Source organism: Poecilia formosa, unplaced genomic scaffold (genome assembly GCF_000485575.1).
Source record: "Poecilia formosa unplaced genomic scaffold, Poecilia_formosa-5.1.2 Scaffold688, whole genome shotgun sequence".
Taxonomy (NCBI): domain Eukaryota; kingdom Metazoa; phylum Chordata; class Actinopteri; order Cyprinodontiformes; family Poeciliidae; genus Poecilia; species Poecilia formosa.
In genome coordinates, this window is record NW_006800627.1 from 99,008 (window position 1) to 121,891 (window position 22,884).

Consider the following 22,884-nt stretch of genomic DNA (forward strand, 5'->3'; position numbering starts at 1 on the left):
ACAACGATCTACCGTAACACACCATACACTACAGGATGATCAGTTACGAAATCGCCAGCGACAATCTTAGATCGGCCAACGTTCTAAGATTATCGTAAGGAGAAAATAGGGGCAAAAAATCGTGTAGTGTGAATTATTGCATTAGGTAGCCGGATGTGCCCATCTTCTCTATTTAAATCTAGTGATTACTGAAGGGCAATACAGACTTCATAATCTGCACTCTTTTGGTTGAATGCAATATTTATTTCCACTTTGGCTTTATGTTGTTTAGCTTTTATTCAAGTACATTTTTTGTTAATGGAGGCCGAGAATCCATTTTATTTTTGTTTTTGGTTGTTTTGTTTATTTAGTTTATTAGTTGCAGTGTTATACGTTCTTTTGAAAATAAAATGTATCTATCTATGGCAGGAAATCACATGCATCATTAGACGTTTCCATTAAATGAGTGTCAAAAGGTCTTGAAACAATATTATCGTTTATCACAATAATTTTTTAGACAATTAATCGCTCAGCAAAATTTGTTATCATGACACGCCTATTTGCAACTACTCAAAAATTAAGAGCAAAAATAAGAAACTTATGAGTCGCAATCTGGCACAAGAAAATGATTATGTGTAAACAAACATATTTAGAGTCAAATGATAACTAAAAGGGTTAGAAACAACTAACTGCAGCAAAGATGGATGAAAACCAAAGTTTTTTTTTTTTTAAATCAGTCAGTCAATCATTTTAGGACGGGAAGCCATTTTTATCCTCAGTTGTGCAAATTAAAACTTGTTTAGAGCCACAAAAGTTAAAGTTTTAAATGTAACTAAAAATGTAAAACTTAAAATCCATTGTACAAGACTTTTAAAGACCCACAATTTTATTTCTATTTTTAAATTAAAAACAAATAAAAACATTTGTGGAAAAAGCAGCTTACAACCCAATTACAAAAGAATTTTAAAAAAGTATAGATTAGAGTTAATTTTGGTGGAAATTCAATACAATTATTCCATGAAAAAAATGAAAATTAGCTAAAAATATACATTTCATACAGTATCCATAAGAGGCAGGAATTTATTACATCATTAACGTGAAAAAGAAATTTGATTTATCACAACTATAAATTCCCATTAATGACGCTTAAAACCCCTGGATGTTTAGAATAGTTATTTTTAAATCATTTTCTCTTCTGCTTTTTGCATAATAAAATTAATATAGATCATTTTGAAAATATATAATTAAATGCAGTTATTGTGCACAGGTAGGTGATGAGCATCACTTTAAATGTTGCCGTGTCCTGAAGACTCCCAAAATCTTTCATTTCTATCACAGTCATCTCTTTACAGTACAACCAGTTGTTCACTTCAACAGCAGAATAGATATGAAAATGGAGCTAAAAGACGAGCAAGCTATTAAGTTCAAACATCAAATACCAATACTTTGAGTTTTTACCCTTCACGTTTGGTTGTCAATCAAGTGTCAGGATCTAAAGATCCAAACTGCACATAAATACAGCAGAATTATTTAAATGTTTCAGATTTTTAGGTACCGACATGTTTGATCAAAGAACTGTAGAAATGACTCCAGATGAAAGTCATCAAGACGTCGCATTTAAAACGCACTGAACTTCACATTAATCAGCACCACAAGGTAAGCTTGTCAACGTCTCGTCATCTTACATTTTTAGGATTTTTAGCAACCTAGAAACTTTCAGGGTTTGTACTTTTCCCCACAGTAAAATTCAAGCACTTTTCAAGGAATTTCAAGGTGAGTTTATGCTTTTGCAGCACCAACCTTTAGAGATAAAAACAAAAAACAACAGTTTCAAATCACAAAAATATATTTTATTACTGTTAATTTATTGTGATGTGTTCTACATGCTACAGCAGGGACAATGTAATTTCCATCTACATGATTTATTGTTTCCCTCTTTCTACCAAAAACTGGATGATAAGAGTCTTCAGTCTGGTGTTTTGGTCTTAATTTGTCCCTTTTTTTTTTAAAGAATTTGCTTCCAGAGATTTCATGATTCATTTGTCGTTTTATTTATTTTGTAGATTTAAAATGTCTTCCAGTTCCAGTGTTAAACATTCATTAGAATTCAAAGTTTCTTCATCTTTGAGAATGTGTTCTTAAATTATTACCATTATATTAATTGAAAATGTGTCTCAAAAAATAATAATATTATCGATTATCCCAATAAAATCTGGGACAATTTATCGTCCAGTAAAATTTGTTACATCTGTATGAAAATATCTGAATTCAACTGTAAACATTTTCCAAATTTAGGTTTTTAAATCAAGCAAAACTGTGCAGCTTGGACATCAAGCACTTTCTAAACCTTGAAAACACCTAAATGAAGTTCAGTGGTTTTAAGGATTTCAAGCATCTGTACAAAGCCTGAATTTTGTAAGAGTTCAGTTTAATGTTGCACAAACCCAACAGCTCTAGATTGCCTTGCTGTGTTTTTATTCCCGGTGTTAAAGCAGACTAAATCCTGAGATAAGTCAGTCATTAATTCGCCGTGTGTTCGTTCTCCAGAAGCTTTAGCTGGATTACATCAGAACAAGCGTTCCTGTTGCAACTCCATCTGCAAAAAGACCTGAGCGCGCATTTCTACATCGTCATGGCTCACACCTCTGCTTACCCAACTGAGGGAATGAAAACAAAAACGGAGAGATAAAGCATGGTTTTGTCTCAATTCACTGGAGAGAGACAGATAAGGAGGTTAAGAGGCAGAATTGTTACGCCTGATGATTTACAAAAAGAGCCGTTTTATGAAATCAGTAAAAGAAATCGATGTACTCTGGTAATCCTGTTTTGCTGCCGGACAAGGCTTCTCAGAGTCAACCTCAGGATAATCCCATCTGAGCTCCAACAGCGGGAAATTGGATCACTCAGATTCACCTGCTGTGTCTTACTCCAGAAAAAAAAAAAAAAAAAAAAACTTACTACTGCTTCCCCCCAAAAGCCCCATACTTCTCCTCCAGAAATGAATCCAACATTAAATTTCCTGTTGAAACTTCAGAGACTGTTCAGGACACAGAAGACATCTCTTTTTTTTTTTTTAAAGGAAAGGCATTCCTCAGACCTACCGACTGAATGTTTAGTGTCACTTTCATCATCTACTCACTCACCAGATGAGACGAATGATTGACAAGATATTCTTGTTATTTCATGAAAATATTCCAGCTACAGTGGGAAGCTTGTAGCAAGAGGCACAAGTTTTACTGGCAGGTCAAAATAAAATACCAGAATCAACTTGGATCTATTATAAATTCCACATTTTAGCTAATACACTGCAAAAACAAAATCTTAAAGCATTTCTGATGTAGTTTCTCATGAAAATATCTTTGTTCACTCGAAATAAGACAAAACTTAAGTCACTCATCAAGAAATAGGAGCTTTAGAATAAAAAATCCTTAGTATTGAAAAAGTACCATTTCCACTAGCATTTTATTTCACTTATAACATGGGAAAATGTCTTGTAAGTGAAATAACCTGCCAATGGGACTAGAACTTTTTCATCAATATAAAAAAAAGTATCGACTTAAAAACAGGCTCCTATGTTTTAAAAAAAGTTACTTTTTGTCTTATTTAAAATGTGTAGAAACTAGACCAAAATTGCTTGGTAAAATTTTGTGCTTTTGTTAGTGTAGCTAACAAATTTGTAAATTAACAGAAGTAATAATTTATTTAAATATTCCCACCTCCACTATATTTTCTATGGGGCAGGGTGTCCAAAGTGATGGACTGAGACCTGAGCCTTCAGAGTCACATAAAGACAGTTACAAAGTCGGCCTTCTATCATCTGAAGAACATCTCCAGGATTAGAGGACTAATGTTTCAGTGAGATCTAGAGAAACTCATCCATGCGGTTATCCGTCGTCGTAGTGATTTCTACGACTACAGATAAGTCGTAGAAATCACCTCACACTTCAGACCTTCACAGGTCCACCTAAAAATAAAAATAAAACCTGCAGCTGCTGTTCTGACTAAAACCCGGAACATGGAGCACATCACCCAGTTGTAAAGTCCCTACAGTGGGCTCCCTGGAGCTCAGAGAATAGACTTTAAAATACTGTTAGTTTATAAACAGCACAGCATCACAGTACATTAAACATCTGCTGCTGTTGTATGAACCTTCCAGAACTCTCAGGTCTTCTGGTTCTGATCTGCATCCCCAGAACCAAACATGGAGAAGAAGCATTCAGCTTCTATGCACCACAAATCTGGAACAAACTTCCAGAAAACTGTAAAACAGCCGAAACACCGAGTTCCTTTAAAAAGCCACCTGTTTGGCGTTATCTTTGAACTATAATCAATGAAGCGTTGACCAACATATTTGGCGAGTATTGATGATAGCACTTGATGTAATGTCTGTTATTGGTTTCCACAGCTGTTGACTAAATAATGTGTTTGTTTTCATGATGTAAAGCACTTTGAGCTGCCATACTGATGAAATGTGTTCCACAGATAAACCTGATTGGTTGAAAAGCTGTGGATTCTTGGTGTCGGAGAGCCTGGACGTCTTACCTCCGCCGTACATGACGGCCAGCATGATGGAGGAAATCCAGGAGACCTGGCTGGGCGTGGCGTCGAAGATGACCTCGATCTCCTTGAAGAAGACCGTGATGGATTTTGGGAAGGCGTAGGAGAAGCCAATGCAGATGAAGGCGCCCACCACCACGGCCCACCCCCAGCCCCCTTCAGGTGGGGTGTATCCCACAGGTCCACCCACTGCTGGAGGCATGATGGCTCAGAGACGAAGCAGACGGCGTACGGACTCGACTTGGTGGGGGAAGAGCTTGGATCAGGCTTCAAAACAGCACCTGTGTGGAAAAACAATGAAGCATAGGTTTAATACATTTCCTAAATTCTGATTTAATATTTTATCCAAGTCAGCTGTAAAACAAGATGAGTTTTACATTTTCTTGTCCCTCTGAACAAAGTTTGTTTCTGCAGACATCATGAGAGAAGACTAGAATCGCAATTTGATGAAGTCACATGAAAATAAAGTTGAAATAATGCAAGAATAATCTGCCAAGAATCTGGAACAAACTTACAGAAAACTGCAAAACAGCTGAAACAGGGCCTTCCTTCAAATCAAGGCTACAAATACACTTGATGGGTTGATTATTACCAGAATAAAGCCATAATGTTAGGAGAATGACAAAAATCACAAAAACAAATGAGAAAAGTTGAGCATCTTGTGAAGTTGTAGTTTAGTATCAGTTTTACAAATAACATTAAGCCTCAAATTTGAACAGTGTAAAACTATTTTCAGCAGGAGGATTTAGAAATACTCTGTTGTTGCACAATTGTATCAAAAAATGAAGCAGAATTACTGCAATCAAATCCTGATAACACTACAAGTTTCACCTAATCAAAAGAATGTTATTCATTCTTCGGGAGAAATTGTGTCTTTATTCTGCTAATATGACTGACATATTGTTTAAACATATTGTTTAAAAATATTACATATGCATGCATACATGCATACATACATATATATATATATATAGTAAACATGGGTTTGGTTTCAGAAAAGTTAACATGAAACAGTTTGCTAAAATCTCCAGTTGGGTTGGAGTTGTTCTAATTGTAAACTGATTTTTTTCTGTGGATGAAACACAAAAATGCATAAAAATGTCTATTTTCCAAATATTCAGCTGGACATGGCTTTATTAAACCGAGATGTTTTTTGTGATAAATTTAAGAAGTTAATTTCTGACTTCATGGCAGAGAATGTCCTAGTTTACAAATTGTAAATGTATGCCTTTAAATTTAGATGTTTCTTTCTATAAGTGAATAAGTGAAAACCACCTCAAAACGTCTGTATTCATTAGTAAAAATTTACCCTGAGGCCAATTTTAGCCCCGATTCTCTACAATATGAATGTGTTGACTTTATTTTACCCATTTCTGTTGCAGAAGACAAAAAAAAGCCAGTTTTGTTGTCCTAGTAACCCCTCACACAGTTACAGTGGGTAAGCACGCACAATGCCAGAGCCTATTCCATCAAAATATCCTTTTTCCCCTTATTTAGGCCACATGCAACTACTACGATCATCAGCTCTGTTTCTGTTTGGCTCATTTACCTTACATGGCATTCTATATTCCAAAATAACCTCTCCCTGCAGATTAAACTTGGATAAATTACAACCAGCAGGAGAGAATAAACTGCTGTTTGTGGAAAGGAGAGCTAATTAACAACCAGGAGTCAAGCACCCTACAAGGCTTTTAGCTCAGATCAGGCGGTAAACAAGCGAGCTCTGACAATCATTACGCAGAGCAACAGGCTGAAACCTCAGTGTGACGACACGCCTTTGCCTTCACTTGCATCAGCCAAATATTTAGCTTCCTATATCTTCACCACAAAGGGAAACTAGTTAAACAAAAACCCTGATGTGTTAATTTCTGCTTGAAAACAATCATTTTCACAGAACTGAAACTCTAAAAGGCACAGAAACAAACGTTGGTGTTAGCTGTAACCTCAGAGGGGACATGTTCTGTTTCATAACACGGCTCAGCTTTCAGTCCCTTCCTTCCTCCTTAGAGTTTCATAGAGTTTCAGCCATGACGGTGAGGCGTTCACAGACCTGGCGTCATCATGATGCATCAGGCTGCAGACCTGGAGGAGTTTTACTCCCAGTCTGGACAGAAACAAGTCACATCTTTATGCCTATATGTAGGTAAGAGCATCCACCATCAGATCGTTTGAAATGATACTGATTTTTCCCCATGGAGGTTATCGAAAATATTCCCAACAAAATGCAGCTTAGACAGCTGAAATACTATATTTGACATTTTAAAAACAAAATCCATTTGTATGATTTATTGTTTGTCTTTTTCCCTCTCTAACAAATAGATGACAAAGTCTTCAGTCTGGTGCTTTGGTCCCAACTAGCTATTTGTTTGAAGGACAATTTTGTTTAGAGAGACTTCATCATTCATTTTATCTATCGTTTTGTTTATTTATTTAGGATACTTAAAATGTTTTCATGCTACAATGTTAAATGTTCATTAGAAATTAAAACACCGTCATCAACTTAGCAACTATTGCTATGTTTAACAATTTTTCAGACATTAGCAACTTTTTCCCTAAATAAAAATAAATAAATACAAAATTCTAACTCCTGACTCACCACCAGGTGGCGTGTGTCTGCGTGAGATGGGTTTTATACCTGATCCGGTGCTGTGTGATGTAAACATCAACCAACCAATAGGAAAACTCAAATGCAGTAGCCCCTTTTGAAGCCATAGGGGGCAGCACTGAGACCCTATTAAACAAAATATTGCAGAATTAAACAAAACTTACTTGAATGTGTCATAATTTGCACAGTAACAAAACACTGAACTCATAAGGCCAAATTTATAGTTTATCTGCAAGAAAAAGTTGATTTAAGGTTTAGTTTTTTTCTAGTTGTAAGACTAAAAAGCTAAATAAAAAGCCCACATATGGTGCAGGCATTCAAAAAGCAGATAAATTTGCTTAATTATTCACATTGAGACTTTTAGAAAAATGGACAAAATCTCTTTTTCCTTGTTTAATTTCATGCTTCCATATTTATCTAGACCTGGAAAATGACCAGAAAAGTATAACATACATTTGACAGCATGTTAAAGTTTAACTTTAACTCAGTTATAATATGCCTGTTCAGTTTGTGTGCAGCATGCAGAATACAAAAAGAGAAATTTAAAAAAAATTGTGGGGAGGGGATCCTGACTACAGGTCGGTTCTGGTTTTTGGTTTCACTCAGAATGTGGTGCAAACTCATCCTCATCCATTACATCACATTACTTTCAAGTAATGTGGTAACTAAGTGAAGAAACACATACAGATGAAGCATGAACTTGACCTCATTCTGCCTGAAGTTTGCAGAACGCAAACACGTGCTACATTTCACCTGAAGAGCTCTGCGCTGGCTTGCATTACAACGCATATGCAGTGAAACGGGACGCCAGGGACACACGAGTCATAACTTCCAAAATGGAAACGTCACATTCAAACCACCTCTGGCCAGTTTGACAAGCATGAAAATTATCCGACCCCATGTCATGTACAGGAACACAAAGGAGCACCCGACTCTCCTGAAATAGTCACATTTAACCTTTAAAAACAGCAAGATATGAACACAAAGATGAGGGAAACTCCACTTCCTCGTTAAATATTAAAAAATAAATAAAATGTTTGCATTACTCCAGCAGCCATAAAACGACAGCACTGGCTGGATAAAACCACAGAATTACCTCAGATATCAGCTACGAGTATCAGTTTGTGTGTTTACTCAGCTAAGAGCACTTGAGGTCAAGTCAATCATTCGGTACAAAAGCTAGACCCCGTCCAACAGAGCAACTGATCCCCTCTAAAACGCAGAGTGCTGGGGGCAATTAAATGACAGAGCTGGCTTCTAATCCAGTGCGACCTCGGAGAAGTGCAAGTAACGCAGCAAAAAGGTCATCCAGGGGCTTCTGAGTAAACCTGGAATTCACATGTTGGTCTGCTTGTGTCATAGAGAGGCGCTTAAAGCAAACGGTCCAGGTGACCCGAGTAAACCTCTGACCGGTCAGAGTCCGGCTACAACTAAAGAGGGAAAACACGAGTTCGGTTTCTGCAGCAGATCACACATCTGTTCCAACATCAACATCTGACAAAAACAACCCCCCGTCTAACGGTTTCCTGCACTTCACTGTTAACTTAAGCAGCAGGCAAAGGCAAAGGGCCTCAACCTCAGGCCCATCTCAGGCTTCCTGTACTGGACAGGAATGTGGCGACACAAAATACACCAAGAACATTCCCTCCCATACCTACAATGCTGGTCAAAAGATTGCATGCACCCATATCTAGAGTCAGTCATTACAGCAAGAAACTAGCGATCAGGCTCGAAATCTGAGTGTAGTGATTGACTCAGACCTGAACCTTCAGAGCCACATAAAGACAGTTACAAAGCCAGCCTTCCATCACCTGAAGGCAAAATCTCCCACTAAGATCTAGAGAAACTCTTCCATGCATTTATCTTTACTTGCATTGATTACTTCAACAGTGTCTTCACAGGTCTGCCTCTAGATCTTGCTGGGTCCTTTAATCCCAGAAATGTTCTTAAGGTGATAGTCACGTAAAAACAGCTAGTCAGTCTTCTGAGGCGTGAGATCCGAGTCCATCACCACACAAAGCTTGGCAGAATTTTTTATGGGAGCTCACTGAGAATCTTTGTGAATATGGACCCAGGTTTTTTTATCTGTAAAATGTGTGTAAAACCAGCAAACGTTGCAATAGTAAATAAAAGCATGTGATTGAGGCTTAACTTAAGCAAACCAAAGTAGGGGTGCAAAAATTTAGCCGCTGGCCAATATTAATTTTGGAAGATCGTGATCTGCCGATACTTGCATGTGAAGCCAATTTTAGTTGCCTCACACACTGTCCTCGTCGGCTCTGCAGGGAGAGGTTTGACCGATAGATCGGCAAACGAGGGTATGTCTGCACGTTTGCAGTCAACAATAGTCACCCCACTGTTGCCAACTCCGCAACTTTCTTGCTATATTTAGCAACATTTTGGGGGAACAAAATAAAAAATAAATAAAGTTACCGGCCAAAATCAGAATCAGCAGGTCAGGCTTTTTAAAGATTGATAATCAGCAATCAGCCAGAAAGTATAATTGCAAAACCAAAGTTCAATCTGTCCCAATGTATGAAAGTAATGTCAGCACCAGTAAATGTAAAGTATGAGTTATATTTAGTGACTGATTTAGAAAATATCTGGGATTAGAGGAAAAGACAAAATAATTTTCACTAATATTTAGCCATTTACTAGCTATAATGCAGCTTCAGTTTTATAACAATAATCACAGTAAATCTTCCAGTGTCTGTGTTCAGACTGAAATCTCGCTAATGGGTAAAATTAATTTTGGTCCACTGTTAACGTGAAGCAGCCTCGGCGCTGTGGGATCAGAACTGAACTGCCGTTTCCCCCAGGGGGTCTCGCGGCTCCATGGTGAAGTGCAGATAGGCATCGGGATAGCGTGTGGGTGCCAGTAAAAGTGGGGCAAATCCTGGAGGAGTTCTCAATGAGGGCATTCATTCAGACGTCACAGATGCTTCATTCAGGCCGGAGCAGGAGGCAAAAGTTACCTCAAATTTTTTATATAAAAACTAAAGCCAAACTTCAGAAGAAATTTTCCGATTGTGCATAAAAATACTGCTAAAATTATTTAGCTCAAAGTATTTTCCAAGTTATTTGCAGCTTTTCAAGCACAGGACAGTGAAGTCATTCAGTCAAACAAAAAGAAAGCCATTAGCAGCATTAGCTTTAATGCTTCAGGAATGAGTAAGCACAAGTTTTAAACCTGATTCAAATGTCATGACAAAAAAAACCTGTTCTGCTGCTTCTTCTGTTTGCCTGGTTTTAATGTTTTAAAACCAGGCAAACCTGAATTAGTGTAACTGAATGAATTTAAATGCATCAAGAAACCAAGTCAGATGCATCAATTTAACCAGTCATGTGAAGAACCTGTGATGCAAACATGCAAGACAAAAAGCTGATTTTCCAGATAATTTCAATTTCAACATGAATTGTATCACTTAAGACACTGGCTGCATCGTGCATGGCAACAATGCATCTTTTCAAACTGCGATAATAAAGATTAGATCCAACAATAAAGATTACACAAAGTGCCCTAAAGCACATTATTTTAGATAAAGGGTGCAGTCAGTTCAGTTTAAGATTTCAAAAATATGACTGATGCAACACAAAAGAAAACTAGATTTCATATATTTGGTGATTCTTGTTTCAAACAAGAGGTCTATTGCTTTAACAATCGAGATTAAAATTTCAGAGTACCAGGAGAACCAGCAGTTCTGGGGAAACAGAACATCACATTTAAATAATTTTAAATAATTCAAATCTGTGGCCAGATATTGGGATGGATAGTTTTTTTAAACTTACACCGTGACATTCAGAAAAGGTCAGGGTTCAGGGCCCAACACTCTCAGGAACATTTAAGCCGCGCACAAAGTAAAGGGCGCCGAAAATGACACAGCAGTCACTCACTTTCTGATCCACTATTAGACAATATCTCCTGGTTACACACCTATTAATAAACAAGCTGCTCGGTCCGGTTCTGGGACAATGGATTCCCAGCGAGTTCAGCGCGTGTGGCCGTCATGCGATCTTTCCACTGAGGTCTGACCTCCCGGATCTGACGAGTTGAACTCGTGCACCGCTGTGCAGCAGACTTATAAGCAGTTAGGGAACGACCAGAAGAACTGCTGGAGCCAGGGAGGAAATCAAAGCCAAGCCTCAAAACATTACAGATTACTACATGCAACTGGCTTTACGTTGAATCAGATTGGAGTTAATGGATGCAGCTTGGCTTAGATTTAGTAAATTTTCTCCAAATTACATTAGTTGACGCGTTTCTTGCGACTTTCCTCAATCAACACCATATTCTTTAGAAACAAGCGTTGATTTACATGAACCCATTTCAGCAGCTGATAATTTAAAATAATTTCCTGTTATCTACTGTAAAAACATGTAGTCATGGGCGGTTCTAGATGGGGGTCAAAAGGGGCCAGTGTCTCCCCTGTAGAACTTGTCGTGGCTCTTGTACTGAAGCAATAATACAAGAGTCTTATGACTCATTAGGAAAAAATTACTTTTAACCATGAGTTACACTTTAACAATGAATTGCTGCTGCCAGTGTTGGCCAGGATTCTCTTGTGAAAGACATTTTTAATCTCAATTAGATGTTCATGGTAAAATCAATGTGAAATAAAATTTGAAAATTAAGAGGTTGGACTTTTAAGTTCAGTCATATTGAGATATAATTGGTTTCCATGTGTTAGATCAGGGCTCTGTGGCTCTCTGAATATATTAAAATAATCTATTTTGTTTCATTCATTGCCCTGTTCTTTTTTTGGGGGGTAGGAGGGGTTTTAAACCCACATAGATCCCACTGTGGTCTCCTTGACCAGGAATTTGATGAAAGGGTATAAAAATGGAATGAAAGTCTTAATATAGAATAAAGTGATGTTACATTACATCTCTTAAATTGATAAACATTTCAAATTACAATGATAAATCTGTAGTAATTTGGTTTTAATTCAACTGAGAGAGGTTTTGTTACTTTGGGAGCACCCCCACAGAGTTAGCAGGACTTCTAAAAAGCTACACTGGTGGGTCTTCAAAGTACCATTGAGTTTCAAGCACAATTTAGGAAGTGAGTGAAAAGGTTGGAAAACAATGGCAACAAAAGATCCAATCAACCCAACACATGCAAATTAGTCACACAGAGGCTGGAGGGCCACACAGTGGAATAGCAAAATGATCCAAGAGGGAAATCAAATTTGTATTTTCTTATAGTTCAGCTGCTTTTCGATGGGAATCTGTTCATCTATAGGTTAAAATTAAAAACTACATTTGTGAAATCTTTATTTTATTGCCGAAACAACACAAGCAGATACTTAAAATTGTCGTTTTTAATTTTCTTTAAAATGATCACGTGGAATATTGTTTATACAAACTTTAATAAGATAAATTTTAATCTAAAAGCGAGATTATAGAGTCAACATTTTCTGAGTTTTAGGCTCCGTGTTCTTCAAACGCATCATAAATCCCTCCTGCCGGATCGTCAGAGGACCGCGCCGGGCCGGAAGCACAGCTGTGAAGTGGACACCCCCTCTTTGCCCTCTCCTCTCCATCCACGTGTGGATGTAAAAATAGCGCCATGCGGGCAGCATCACGCCACCGGGACTGAAGCTACGTCCGGACGGAGCACCGCTGTGAAGCCGGTAGATGTGATCTTCTGCCGCAGTGGAGGGAGTAACGTGGACGGGAGCGGTGCCCGCGCGCGAAGCTAAACACTCCACAACCTACCTGGCTAATTAGCGGTCGCTTAAAAAAACAAGCTGTATTCGTAACATAATGGAAAAATATTCACCATGTTTTTATTCAGAAATAGCTTCAGTCTGGCGCCACACGGCAGCATGCAGTGACGGGAGACGTTCACTTACCGCAGGGTTTCCTCGGCTCGGTGTCCGGCTGAAGCTCACCGTTTCCCCGTGGGAGTCCTTGCTTTCTGCGGTCCGATAGTAGCTTCGGGTACCACTGACCTCAGTCTGTAACAGTCCAGCAGAAAAGGATGAGGAGGATGAAGGCATTACGAACTGCCTCTAGCGCATGCGTATAAGAAGCTGTGCCAGCCGCTGTGACGGAACACACGTGCACGTTGAGGGCGGAGCACTGGCTGAGCGGCACGTAGCTGATGGCAAGAGGTTTTAACATTTAATTGGATTACACTCACTTCTTTCTCACCTCTTATTTGTCCATAACAACGTTCTTTAGAGTCAAAGATGGACAGCTTGTTCTCTGGAGGCAAAATAAACACTTTAATGTTAGATTCAGCTAGTAGAAGATATATCTTCTGCTCTTAAGAGGTAATAAGAATAATAATAATAATGAGTTTAAATCCAACACATGCCAAATTACACTTGAATAATTTTAGTTTGGGAGCCATCCAATTCATCTTTAACTTGCTGCTGGTACACACGAATTTCCCCACTTTGGAACAATGGAGAGTATTTCTCATCTCTATTCTATATCGACACTGTTTACAGAAATGGGTCCAGATAGGATTGTCTGTGGCTTACATATTGACCTCATGTTATTTGCTTTTATAAGCTTGATATGGACCACAATAGCTAAACGTGGGGCCCACATAAGTTCCTAGATGTGTTGCTTAATCTGAACAGATTTTTGTAATACCCACTTTAGACTTATATCTGGGTTTTATATAGGTGACACCATAAAGCCCACCTCAGCCACATACAAAGGTTAGTAGTGTTGGTGCTGACTGAGAAGAGGATTAAAAACACACACCTTTGCATAAGTAATATTTTAAAACACATTTTTAAATATCTATTCAATACACCTGTAATGGGAGGTGCATTGTTTTGCAAACAAACCTGTTTTTTATTCATCCTCCATATTGATCATTAGCCTTTCTTCGCACATGATAACAAACTGATTCAGTGTTATGCCTGGACTGGCATAAACCATACAGGGTAGTGGATCCAAAGGTCCAGGATTGAGAAACACTTCTCTAGTTCTGTCTTGTCTGGCACACTCCTACACTGCAGAAAAAACTAAATATTACCACGTATTTCTGATTTAGTTTCCAGTGCAAATATCTTAGTACAGTTGACAAAAAAGTACTAATTACACTAGCAAATACATTTTCCCCATAATCTGCCAGAGGAACTAATACTTTTTCATTAATATTAAAGAATTACTGACTTAGAACAAGCTCCTGTATCTTGTTGAAAAGTTACTTATAAATTAGTTTTGCCTTATTTCAAGTTTACGAAGATATTTTAACCAGAAACTAGATCAAAAATACTTGGTAATATTTTGTGTTTTTGCAGTGTGTAAATAACTTTCTAAAGTTCCTAATTACCTTACTTTAAAAATAAAAACACTTAACATCCAAAGCAAATCAACAACACAATGCATATAAATGCAGCCACACTAGTTTTGCAGCCCCTTTGCAGCTCCCTTTGAGTTCTACAATGACCTCAGGGCTTTTTTTTTGCATCATAAATACTTTTACTAGCCACAATGTGGATGATTTGCATGCCTGGTGCTCTGGCAGAAGGAGACAACACTTAGCTGTGTATCTCCTAAGAAAGTCTCAAGTCATGATAAAGATGGATAAAAATGAGATTCAGTTTCAACCTGAAGAGCTCAAGTATCCTGGTGTCTTACTATTGACAGCCGGATGCAGCAAGAAATGGATCGATGACTGATTATGATGAAGAAAGAGCCGAGCTGAGAGACGAAACTCTGTACTGCTTTTCTTAGATTACAATCCTCACATATCTATTTATGGACAGAAACTTGATTCAGCAGTTCGCTGTTGCATATTTTGCATTTGTAGCCTAATATTGTGATAAAGTGCTTCATTTTTGGGTCACCTTTGTTCGAGTTAGCATGAATTCCCTCTATATTTTAATACTGGGGTTTTATTCGACATACATTATTACATTTCCTTTTAACAAAAAGCAAAAGTGGATGTTTTATCAATGAGTTCTGGTTTGTTTTGTAGTCAAATATACAATATATAATCCTCAGTTCAATTAATCTCAGTTCAGTTCAAAACTACTTTAATTCTCCCAAATGAAAAATAAGTGTTGTTGTAACTCACATCATCCAAGTATCTTCAAAGAGTCGTTGTAGACGGTAATGCAGTAGGCAGGAAGGATTTGAAGTAGCAGTCTGTCTTGCAGTGGATTTAAAGAAGCCTCTGACTGAAGACTTGATGTATGACTGTAATGATATGCTAGCAGCTCAATTTCCAGGCAGCCACAGTAACGTCCCAAGCATTGCTAATCCACCTAATTTTTTTTTGTCACTTTTCTTTAAATCTGTCTTTGGAGTAGGGGATATGATCCTTGCTCATATGATCAGTGGAAGAGATGGTTTGAACTTCCTCCTTCTCTGTCCACTCTTTGGTTTTCTCTTCATCCATGATGCCTCTTTTCCGACTCTTCTAGGATTTTGGGATAGGTCAAGTATTATTTGGGTTTTTTAGAAGCAAAATTACTAAAATCTTAATGTTTACAAAATTGTCAGCTGGTCCGCTCTGATTGCCAAACCAAACCGTTCAACAACCTGTTCACGTCTTCCTTCCTCATGGTGGCGCTGCATCAAGAACCACTGAAGGTAACGCTCATTGCTATTGCTATTGCGTAGAACTTTCTTCTTCACTATATGTAAACAAAAATGGAGTGGTATCAGATTTTGGCTGTTGTAGAATTTCTCTTTTGTTTTTGATAAAATAGTGGAAGCTATTTCTCCCACTAACATTAGACACAGGTGTTTGTTTGGGTTGTATTTACCCAGAATGCTCCATGTTTTAGTCCACTTCCTGCTTTTGGAGCAGTCTCTGGTCTGCTTGATGTTCACATCTGGATTCAGTCGGCACCAGGGTTCACTTCAGCAAAACCAGGTTTGTAGACGGACCAGAGTTTCCCTTTTTGGTCTGGTTTACTGTTTGATTTCGCATTCACACCTCCCCAATCCTTCTAGACAAGTGAACTGGAGTTGGAGGCTGGTGTGAATGCAACCTAACATACAGGGAGGGAATAACATGGAAAAGAGACCAGAGTGTAAAGATAAGGGAGGGTTTGTAGTGTTCCATAATGTTTCAAGCTTTATATGTATATGGATTTCCTTTCTGCTCTCTTATTTTTGGATACAGGTTGCTGAATACTGCTTTAGTCCTCAACTGATCCAAAGTTCCCCAACATGGATTGTCCAAATCTCGCCAACTTTTACCTCGGACGTTGCTTAGGCAAATTGTGCCATCTCTTGCATTGTTGTAGACTAAAAGAAAGGAAGAGTTTCTTTGCTAATCGTCACTCATTTGCATCCTACAGATAAACTGCTGGACTTTGGACAAGAATTACAACCTGGCACATATTTAACTTCCATGTATGATCAATTAGACATGAGAGTGGCAGAGGCAGAATCAGCAAATTTAACTTAGGTTTTCCTTAAAGAAAATGATCCAAAAATAGGAAACAAAATATGCAAACACTCACATTGAAGTTGTATGCCTTATTTTAAGTCTTAGATTAGAATAAATATACTTCAGTTTTTGGGTTGTGCAAAATTACAAAAATGTGGAGCAGTGGTAATACAGGCTGTTGAATCCCAAAAATGTTAATTCGTAGCAGAATCCATTGATAAAAACAATAAACAAATTGATAAAATATTGACAGATATATAGTCTCTGACTTCAGTATTTCTTAAAAATTAATATTGAACATCTTTTAACAAAGTTCAGTCCCTCCAGGATTTTGTCACTGCTTTTGAATTTTTTTGCAATCAAAATCATATATTTTGCAAAAGAAATTTTGCGATATTTGCGCCTATGTATAACATTAAATTTGACTTTTTTTCCTTCCCTCGTCAATCATGGACCATAAATCGACATTAAGTTATGCTGACTCAGTAGTGGAGGAAAAAGTAAGAAACACTTGCCACCTGTAGGTCGGAGTTAACATTATATAAACTCAATATTTTTGACAATTTATGCAGAAAATTTGCAATCAATTCAAATTATTCACTAGCAAGAAAAAAAATGCTGGGATCTGCTGATTCCTCATGAATTTCCGCAAAAAACTGAAGGGACTGACTGATGCAATTTGACACCTACAGGGCCACATAAAGAGCTATGGTGGTCAAACTTTGGAGTTTGAAATATGTGCACTAGGCTCTGTAAAAAGATGAATATACAAATTAGACAAACAACTAGACATAAAAAGAAACGTAGCATGTGTGTGAAAGACACATCAAATGTTGCATGTACTTTGTCCCTCCTGGATTTCCATACCAGAGGAGCAAGAGACCAAGTCAAACAAGAGTTTATCAAAGTTGAGTGGAAATTTTTGTGAAATTTAAATGTACACACCATAAATTATTCTTTACTTAAATAGATATATACTCTCATATCAGTCTCACTGCAGGCTCAAATTCAGTTTTTGAGCAAAAATGGAGGAAAAGCAAGGGTGTTAAAACACCCAGACATCCCACGAGTGTGATGCCCACTGTAGCATCTCTTGCCACTCTCCAGCTAACTACAGCGAGTTGAATTACCATTCCTCATAAAAACACCCAACCTTTGCTGTAAGTAGATCTCCTCTTGTCCTTAAATGCCCTTGGTAAAAAAAAAGACATAGCTCTTTCTCCTGTTGGAGCTGCTCTCATTGTTTGTCATGCTTTTTGCTTAATTACCACAGTCATCGGAATCTTCTGCCAAATGTCTCTAGCTGGCAGCATCACAGGATCCCTCTGCCACAGCAGGCCAACAGAACCTCATTCATCCGGCCTTTCATTAATCTCCCATCCCGTTCAGGAACGCATAGGACGGATGGGGAGTCTCTAATTGGGCCATTCATGATATTTGTTCTGTTTTCTGCTAATGAGGGAAAGGAAGAAACTAGCCTGAAGTGGAAAAGCTGCTTTGAAGAATGAGAATAAAAAGAAAAAAGTTTGTTTATGTCTCTTTAACCTGTTGTTCACAGGTTGTCATTCAGGGGTGTCAAACTCCAGTCCTCAAGGGCCGCTGTCCTGCAGTGTTTAGATGTGCCACAGGTAAAAAACAGTGGAATGAAATGGCTTAATTACCTCCTCCCTGTGTAGATCGGTTCTCCTGAGCCTTGCTAATGACCTAATTATTCTTTTCAGGTGTGGTGCAGCAGAGGCACATCTAAAAGTTGCAGGACAGCGGCCCTTGAGGACTGGAGTTTGACACCTCTGTCACGAGAGGACCCAAATTTGGGTCCTCTCGTGAATAACAGGTTAAGGACTGTAATGGAATTACACACAACAAACTACCACAATATGGGTGATGTAGTTCTTATAAACACCTTTTATTTATAGTTATCTGTTTCCTGAATAGTGTCTTTCAAAAGTATACATACTCCCACAAATTTTAGCTACTTCTTTTTTGTTAAATTCAAATTTCAAACGTTTTCTTTGGGCATTTTGTCTGATCTGCTAATGGCGGAGTTAGCACTTTAGCATTTTTGCTCATTTTAAAAACATTTACCAGACAGAATTTCCCATAAATTAATTTTCTGTGGAAATTGTAAAGCAATAATTTACTTAGCTGTTTTGTAATATTTTTAGTTGAGAAAAAGTTGACATCTGTGTTGAGGTTTTGGCTACCGATTCTTCATGCTCTTATTTTGAAGTGCTTGAAGACTGTTCACGCAGTAGTTCCGTCTCCTCTCTTCATTTTCTCGCTTTTTTCCCCTTTTTTTGAGGAAAAGATTGTTTTGGCACATGGTGGGTATCAACATGGTTGAATTTAGTACTTTAGCGCTCCTTGCAGCTAACTTTTTAATTAATACCCACCACTGTCAGTAAAAATACTTGAAATTATATTTTATTAACATCACATGAATAGGTTTGCTCACATGTGATCTGACCAAAAATATCCCCGCCATCTTCCTCCATCTACTTTCTATGGTCTTGTTTGTGGTTTGCGCCTGTGGCAAGTTGGTAACATCCGGTCGTTGATCATGTGACTGGTGTGATCCGGTGTTCTGTCAGATAGCCATACGCTGTCAGAATATCATACATGCAGTCAGTACGCATGCCCGCGCATGCGCATTAAGAAGTCAGACCGTCAGCACAGTCGTCAGTTCAGCATACGCAACAAATTATGACAAAAATAAGTCATTAAATTGTCTATAATATCACATAATATGATAACTATATAAATATACATGCGTTGTCGTGGTTTCAAAATGTATTTAAAGCAGGTCTGGCTGCAGCTGCAGTCAACTACAACACACGCCTGTGTAAGACTTAACCGCTAAGTCAGGATGCCATACAGCTGTTAATAACAAAGTGTATGATGATCTACGTCATGATTCTATGTTGATGATTAAATAAAATCATATGGTAATGACAGCGTATACATGTATGAGCTAAGCGTATGACTATCTGACAACGTATGCTGATCTGACAGAACACCGGAAGAAAATTGCAAGACAAACCATTTTAATACATGTAATGGCGATTATTTGCCAGACCAAACATCCTATAAAAGTTCAATCATTTAGTCCAAAACTTGAAGGTTGTTCTTTATGGTTTATTTTCTCCATTTGACAAGAAAATAACAAAATCAAACTTCATTGTTTCCTGTGCCTCTCCTGCTCTAGTAAAAAAAAACAAAAAAACATTTGGTCTATACTTAAAGAAAAGTATAGGGAGAGTAAGTCAGAAAAAACCCACAGTTTCTATCTTACTTAGGATAACAAATAACAAAATTAATGAAAGAAAAAGTAAATAAAAACAACAATTATTGACCTACAAATAAACTCTGAAAATAATACAAAAATATAAAGTAAACTAAGAATAAATTCATAAAATTCAAATTGATAAAAATAAATAAATAGCTCCAAAAATGCAGCCAAAAACCCCCACTTGGCTCTCAAACTTTTGATAAAACCAGTTGTTTTTTTTAAATTGGTGTTTTTATTACGTGAATTTATTTTCAAAATGTCAAATTGCACAATTATATTGCTAATAGAAACGCAGCTAATGAGGTTTATGGTTGTAACTTGACAAAATGGAAAAAGTTCAGTGAGCCATGAAGACTTTTGCAAGGGACTGTGTTCCCTCTATTTATACAACAAGCCGTATCATTTGCTTTATTGAGTGTCTGTCTATAATCCGAGTCATGGTCGTACAATAAACAGATAAGAGGAGGAAGCTCACTCAGCCGAGAGGCCTCATATAGGAGAAATGTAATGTTAGGGGGGCTGCAAGCAAAGAGAGAAAAAATCCTCATCTGAGACCTGGACTTTGGTTTTTTCTTTTATTTTGGTGAGTTCCTTGGAAAACGCTGAGTGGGGAGGAATGCATCTTGCAAGCCAAGTTTTCCCTTCAGGAAATGTCTGTGTCTTCATAGTTAATAATACCTGGAGAAACTTTGAAACCATATAAAAGGTGAAAGGTCAGAGTCCATACTCCGATTGGAACAACAAGAACTCATAATGTTGGGGCTTATAATTACAACTTCAAAGTGCAGTAGTAATTAATTACATTTTCTCTGGTACATTTACATGAATAACATTTAAAAAAGCTTTTTGGAGTATTGTTACAACTTCTACTTCAGTAATTTTATGACAAAGTATTTCTACTCTTACTTGACACCAGACACAGACACACCTGCAGTTTTGTTAAAGTTTTATACATTTTATATGAAAAGAAACTGATTTGGATATTTTAAAAAAATATATTGTTTGATTTTGTTATTTTGTAATGATGGATTTTTATGAAATATTTTCATTTAAAATAACATTTTCCAATAATTTCATATTTTGCTCCTTTTGATTATGTAATTTTTTAACAATATTAAGATCTGATTGTTATTTTCAAAAAGTAATTTAGTTACTTTTTGATCCTAGACTCACTTTGTCCTTCCACTTCACAACCATTGAATCTTGTAGTTATGAAATGAAAAAAATAATGCTCTAATATATACCTTCAAACAGAAAATACACTTCAGGTGAGCCTATGATTTAATATCTGCAAACACAAATATGAAAATAATCTGGAAATGTAAAATCTCAAACCAAAGATAGTCATAAAACCTAATTAATCTTGAGCAGCTGTGGGAAAATCCATGTAACGGCTGATTTTAACCGAGTTCCTGCCTTTTTGTACTACAAATTGAAGCCATGTGCAGAATCCTCCCATGTTTTCCGTCCAATCACAGCCAAGGTGGAGCAGCAATGTCCTTCCCTCAAATCTAGGTCAGCAGGGTGAAAAATGAGCTTGTGTTTTTCTTTGTTTTTATGGACACAAATACAACTGTGGATGTGGGTTTGTTGTCTCTCCTCCATTTCTCTGTGTATACAAAACGTACTGCTGCTAAATGGACATGAAATGCAACATAATAAACCGCATTTTAAGAAACATGCAACACAGCAGCAAGCAAGAGACACGTAAAAGCAAAAATGTTTTTCAAGGAAGCGACATGTACAGACCTGCAGTGATTATGTAAGGCGCAGAAAACCGCCATCAAGTGTTGTTACAGCATCATAAATCAGCTGGAAATGTTTCTGAAAGCTTTAAAAAGTACAAAGATTTTCCTGCTTTCAAAAGTATTATTGGACAAGATGTGAAAAAGGTGCTAAATTAAATATTTGCATGAGTTTATCAATATTCATTTGGTAATTGTGTCTCAAGCACACAAAAAGTATTTGTGTGTAAACAATCAAAACAAATTGTAATAAACCAACATTTGTTACAGTTCCTGGCATTATGGAGGTTTTAAATAAGAATGTGGTAAAAATGTTTTTTCAGCAGAAAACCAGAACTGATGGTTAAAAAAATAAAGACATTTAAATTAAATCTGTTTCATTTTAGTTCTAGCTAAATTGATTCTACTGCAATAAAGAAATTGTTTTCCAGTTTTGTTTTATATTTTTACTAACTGCAAACACTAGTATAGTATTTTAAGGTTTTCAATTTCATTTTTGTTCTTCAAAAAGCAATGAATGTTCAAGATGAATTGTTTGGAAATGACAGGGTGTTTTCTTGTTAAAAAAGTCTTAATCAGCAAACTAACTGCAGACATCAGCAGATTGTGGTGAAACCAGAAATATTTCACTCTGGAAAAAAAATTAACATTGCTCACTGATGATCCTCATTAGTCAATTTAATCATGTTTGTGTGGTTAACAGCAGGGAACTTACCACTGAATGTGACAAATAGTTCCTTAAAAGACTTTAAGTTGATCACATTAAGTCAATGTGAACTTTTGAAACCTGGCACTCACCTTCAGATCAGCCGACTCTGCATTTTTACATGCTTCAATGTCCAGATGAAGCAGAGAATCATTAATATTTAAAGGAAAATGAAATTTATTAGCAGCTTTACTTCAAATCTGACATTACCAATTTCATCAATGAGAAAAAATACACTATTAGAGTTAGACTGAATAATCAAGGAAAAGTAAAAGTGCTGCTTCAACAGATTTTCACAAAAGTAACAATAAAAACTTATTTGTTAAAAAGGCAAATCAAGGTAACTGATCAAATCATCAATCACTGAAAGTGACAACATGTGAAAATGTTTAATATCTCCACTGTCGCCATTTCTGTCAGAACAAAGATGCCTTCACTGACACAAATATATTTCTGCATGTTCATGTGACCTTCAGGGGGAAACGCACAGCCAGATCAAACAACTCCCAGCCGGAGTAACTGTGTCTACAGACTGCTTATACATGTGCCACCATTCCAGATAAATGCCAGTTTACTCATGTGTCAAACGACTTCATGTCGGAGCTGCAGCACAGCAGAGAGGCTGGTCTCTCT

General features: G+C 37.2%; 1 protein-coding gene across 1 annotated transcript in view; it reads right to left on the minus strand.

Annotated features, from left to right (window-relative positions):
• The window catches only part of LOC103130896 (monocarboxylate transporter 1-like), a 24,216-nt gene extending 11,043 nt beyond the window's left edge, over positions 1–13,173 (minus strand). The window contains exons 1-2 of the mRNA XM_007542416.2: positions 12,997–13,173; positions 4,522–4,817 (exon numbers count right to left, since the gene is read on the minus strand). Coding sequence (XP_007542478.1) covers positions 4,522–4,738 — 217 coding nt within the window. The 5' untranslated portion in view covers positions 4,739–4,817; positions 12,997–13,173. The remainder of the gene's footprint in view (positions 1–4,521; positions 4,818–12,996) is intronic.
• Between the last annotated feature and the right edge of the window lie 9,711 nt (positions 13,174–22,884).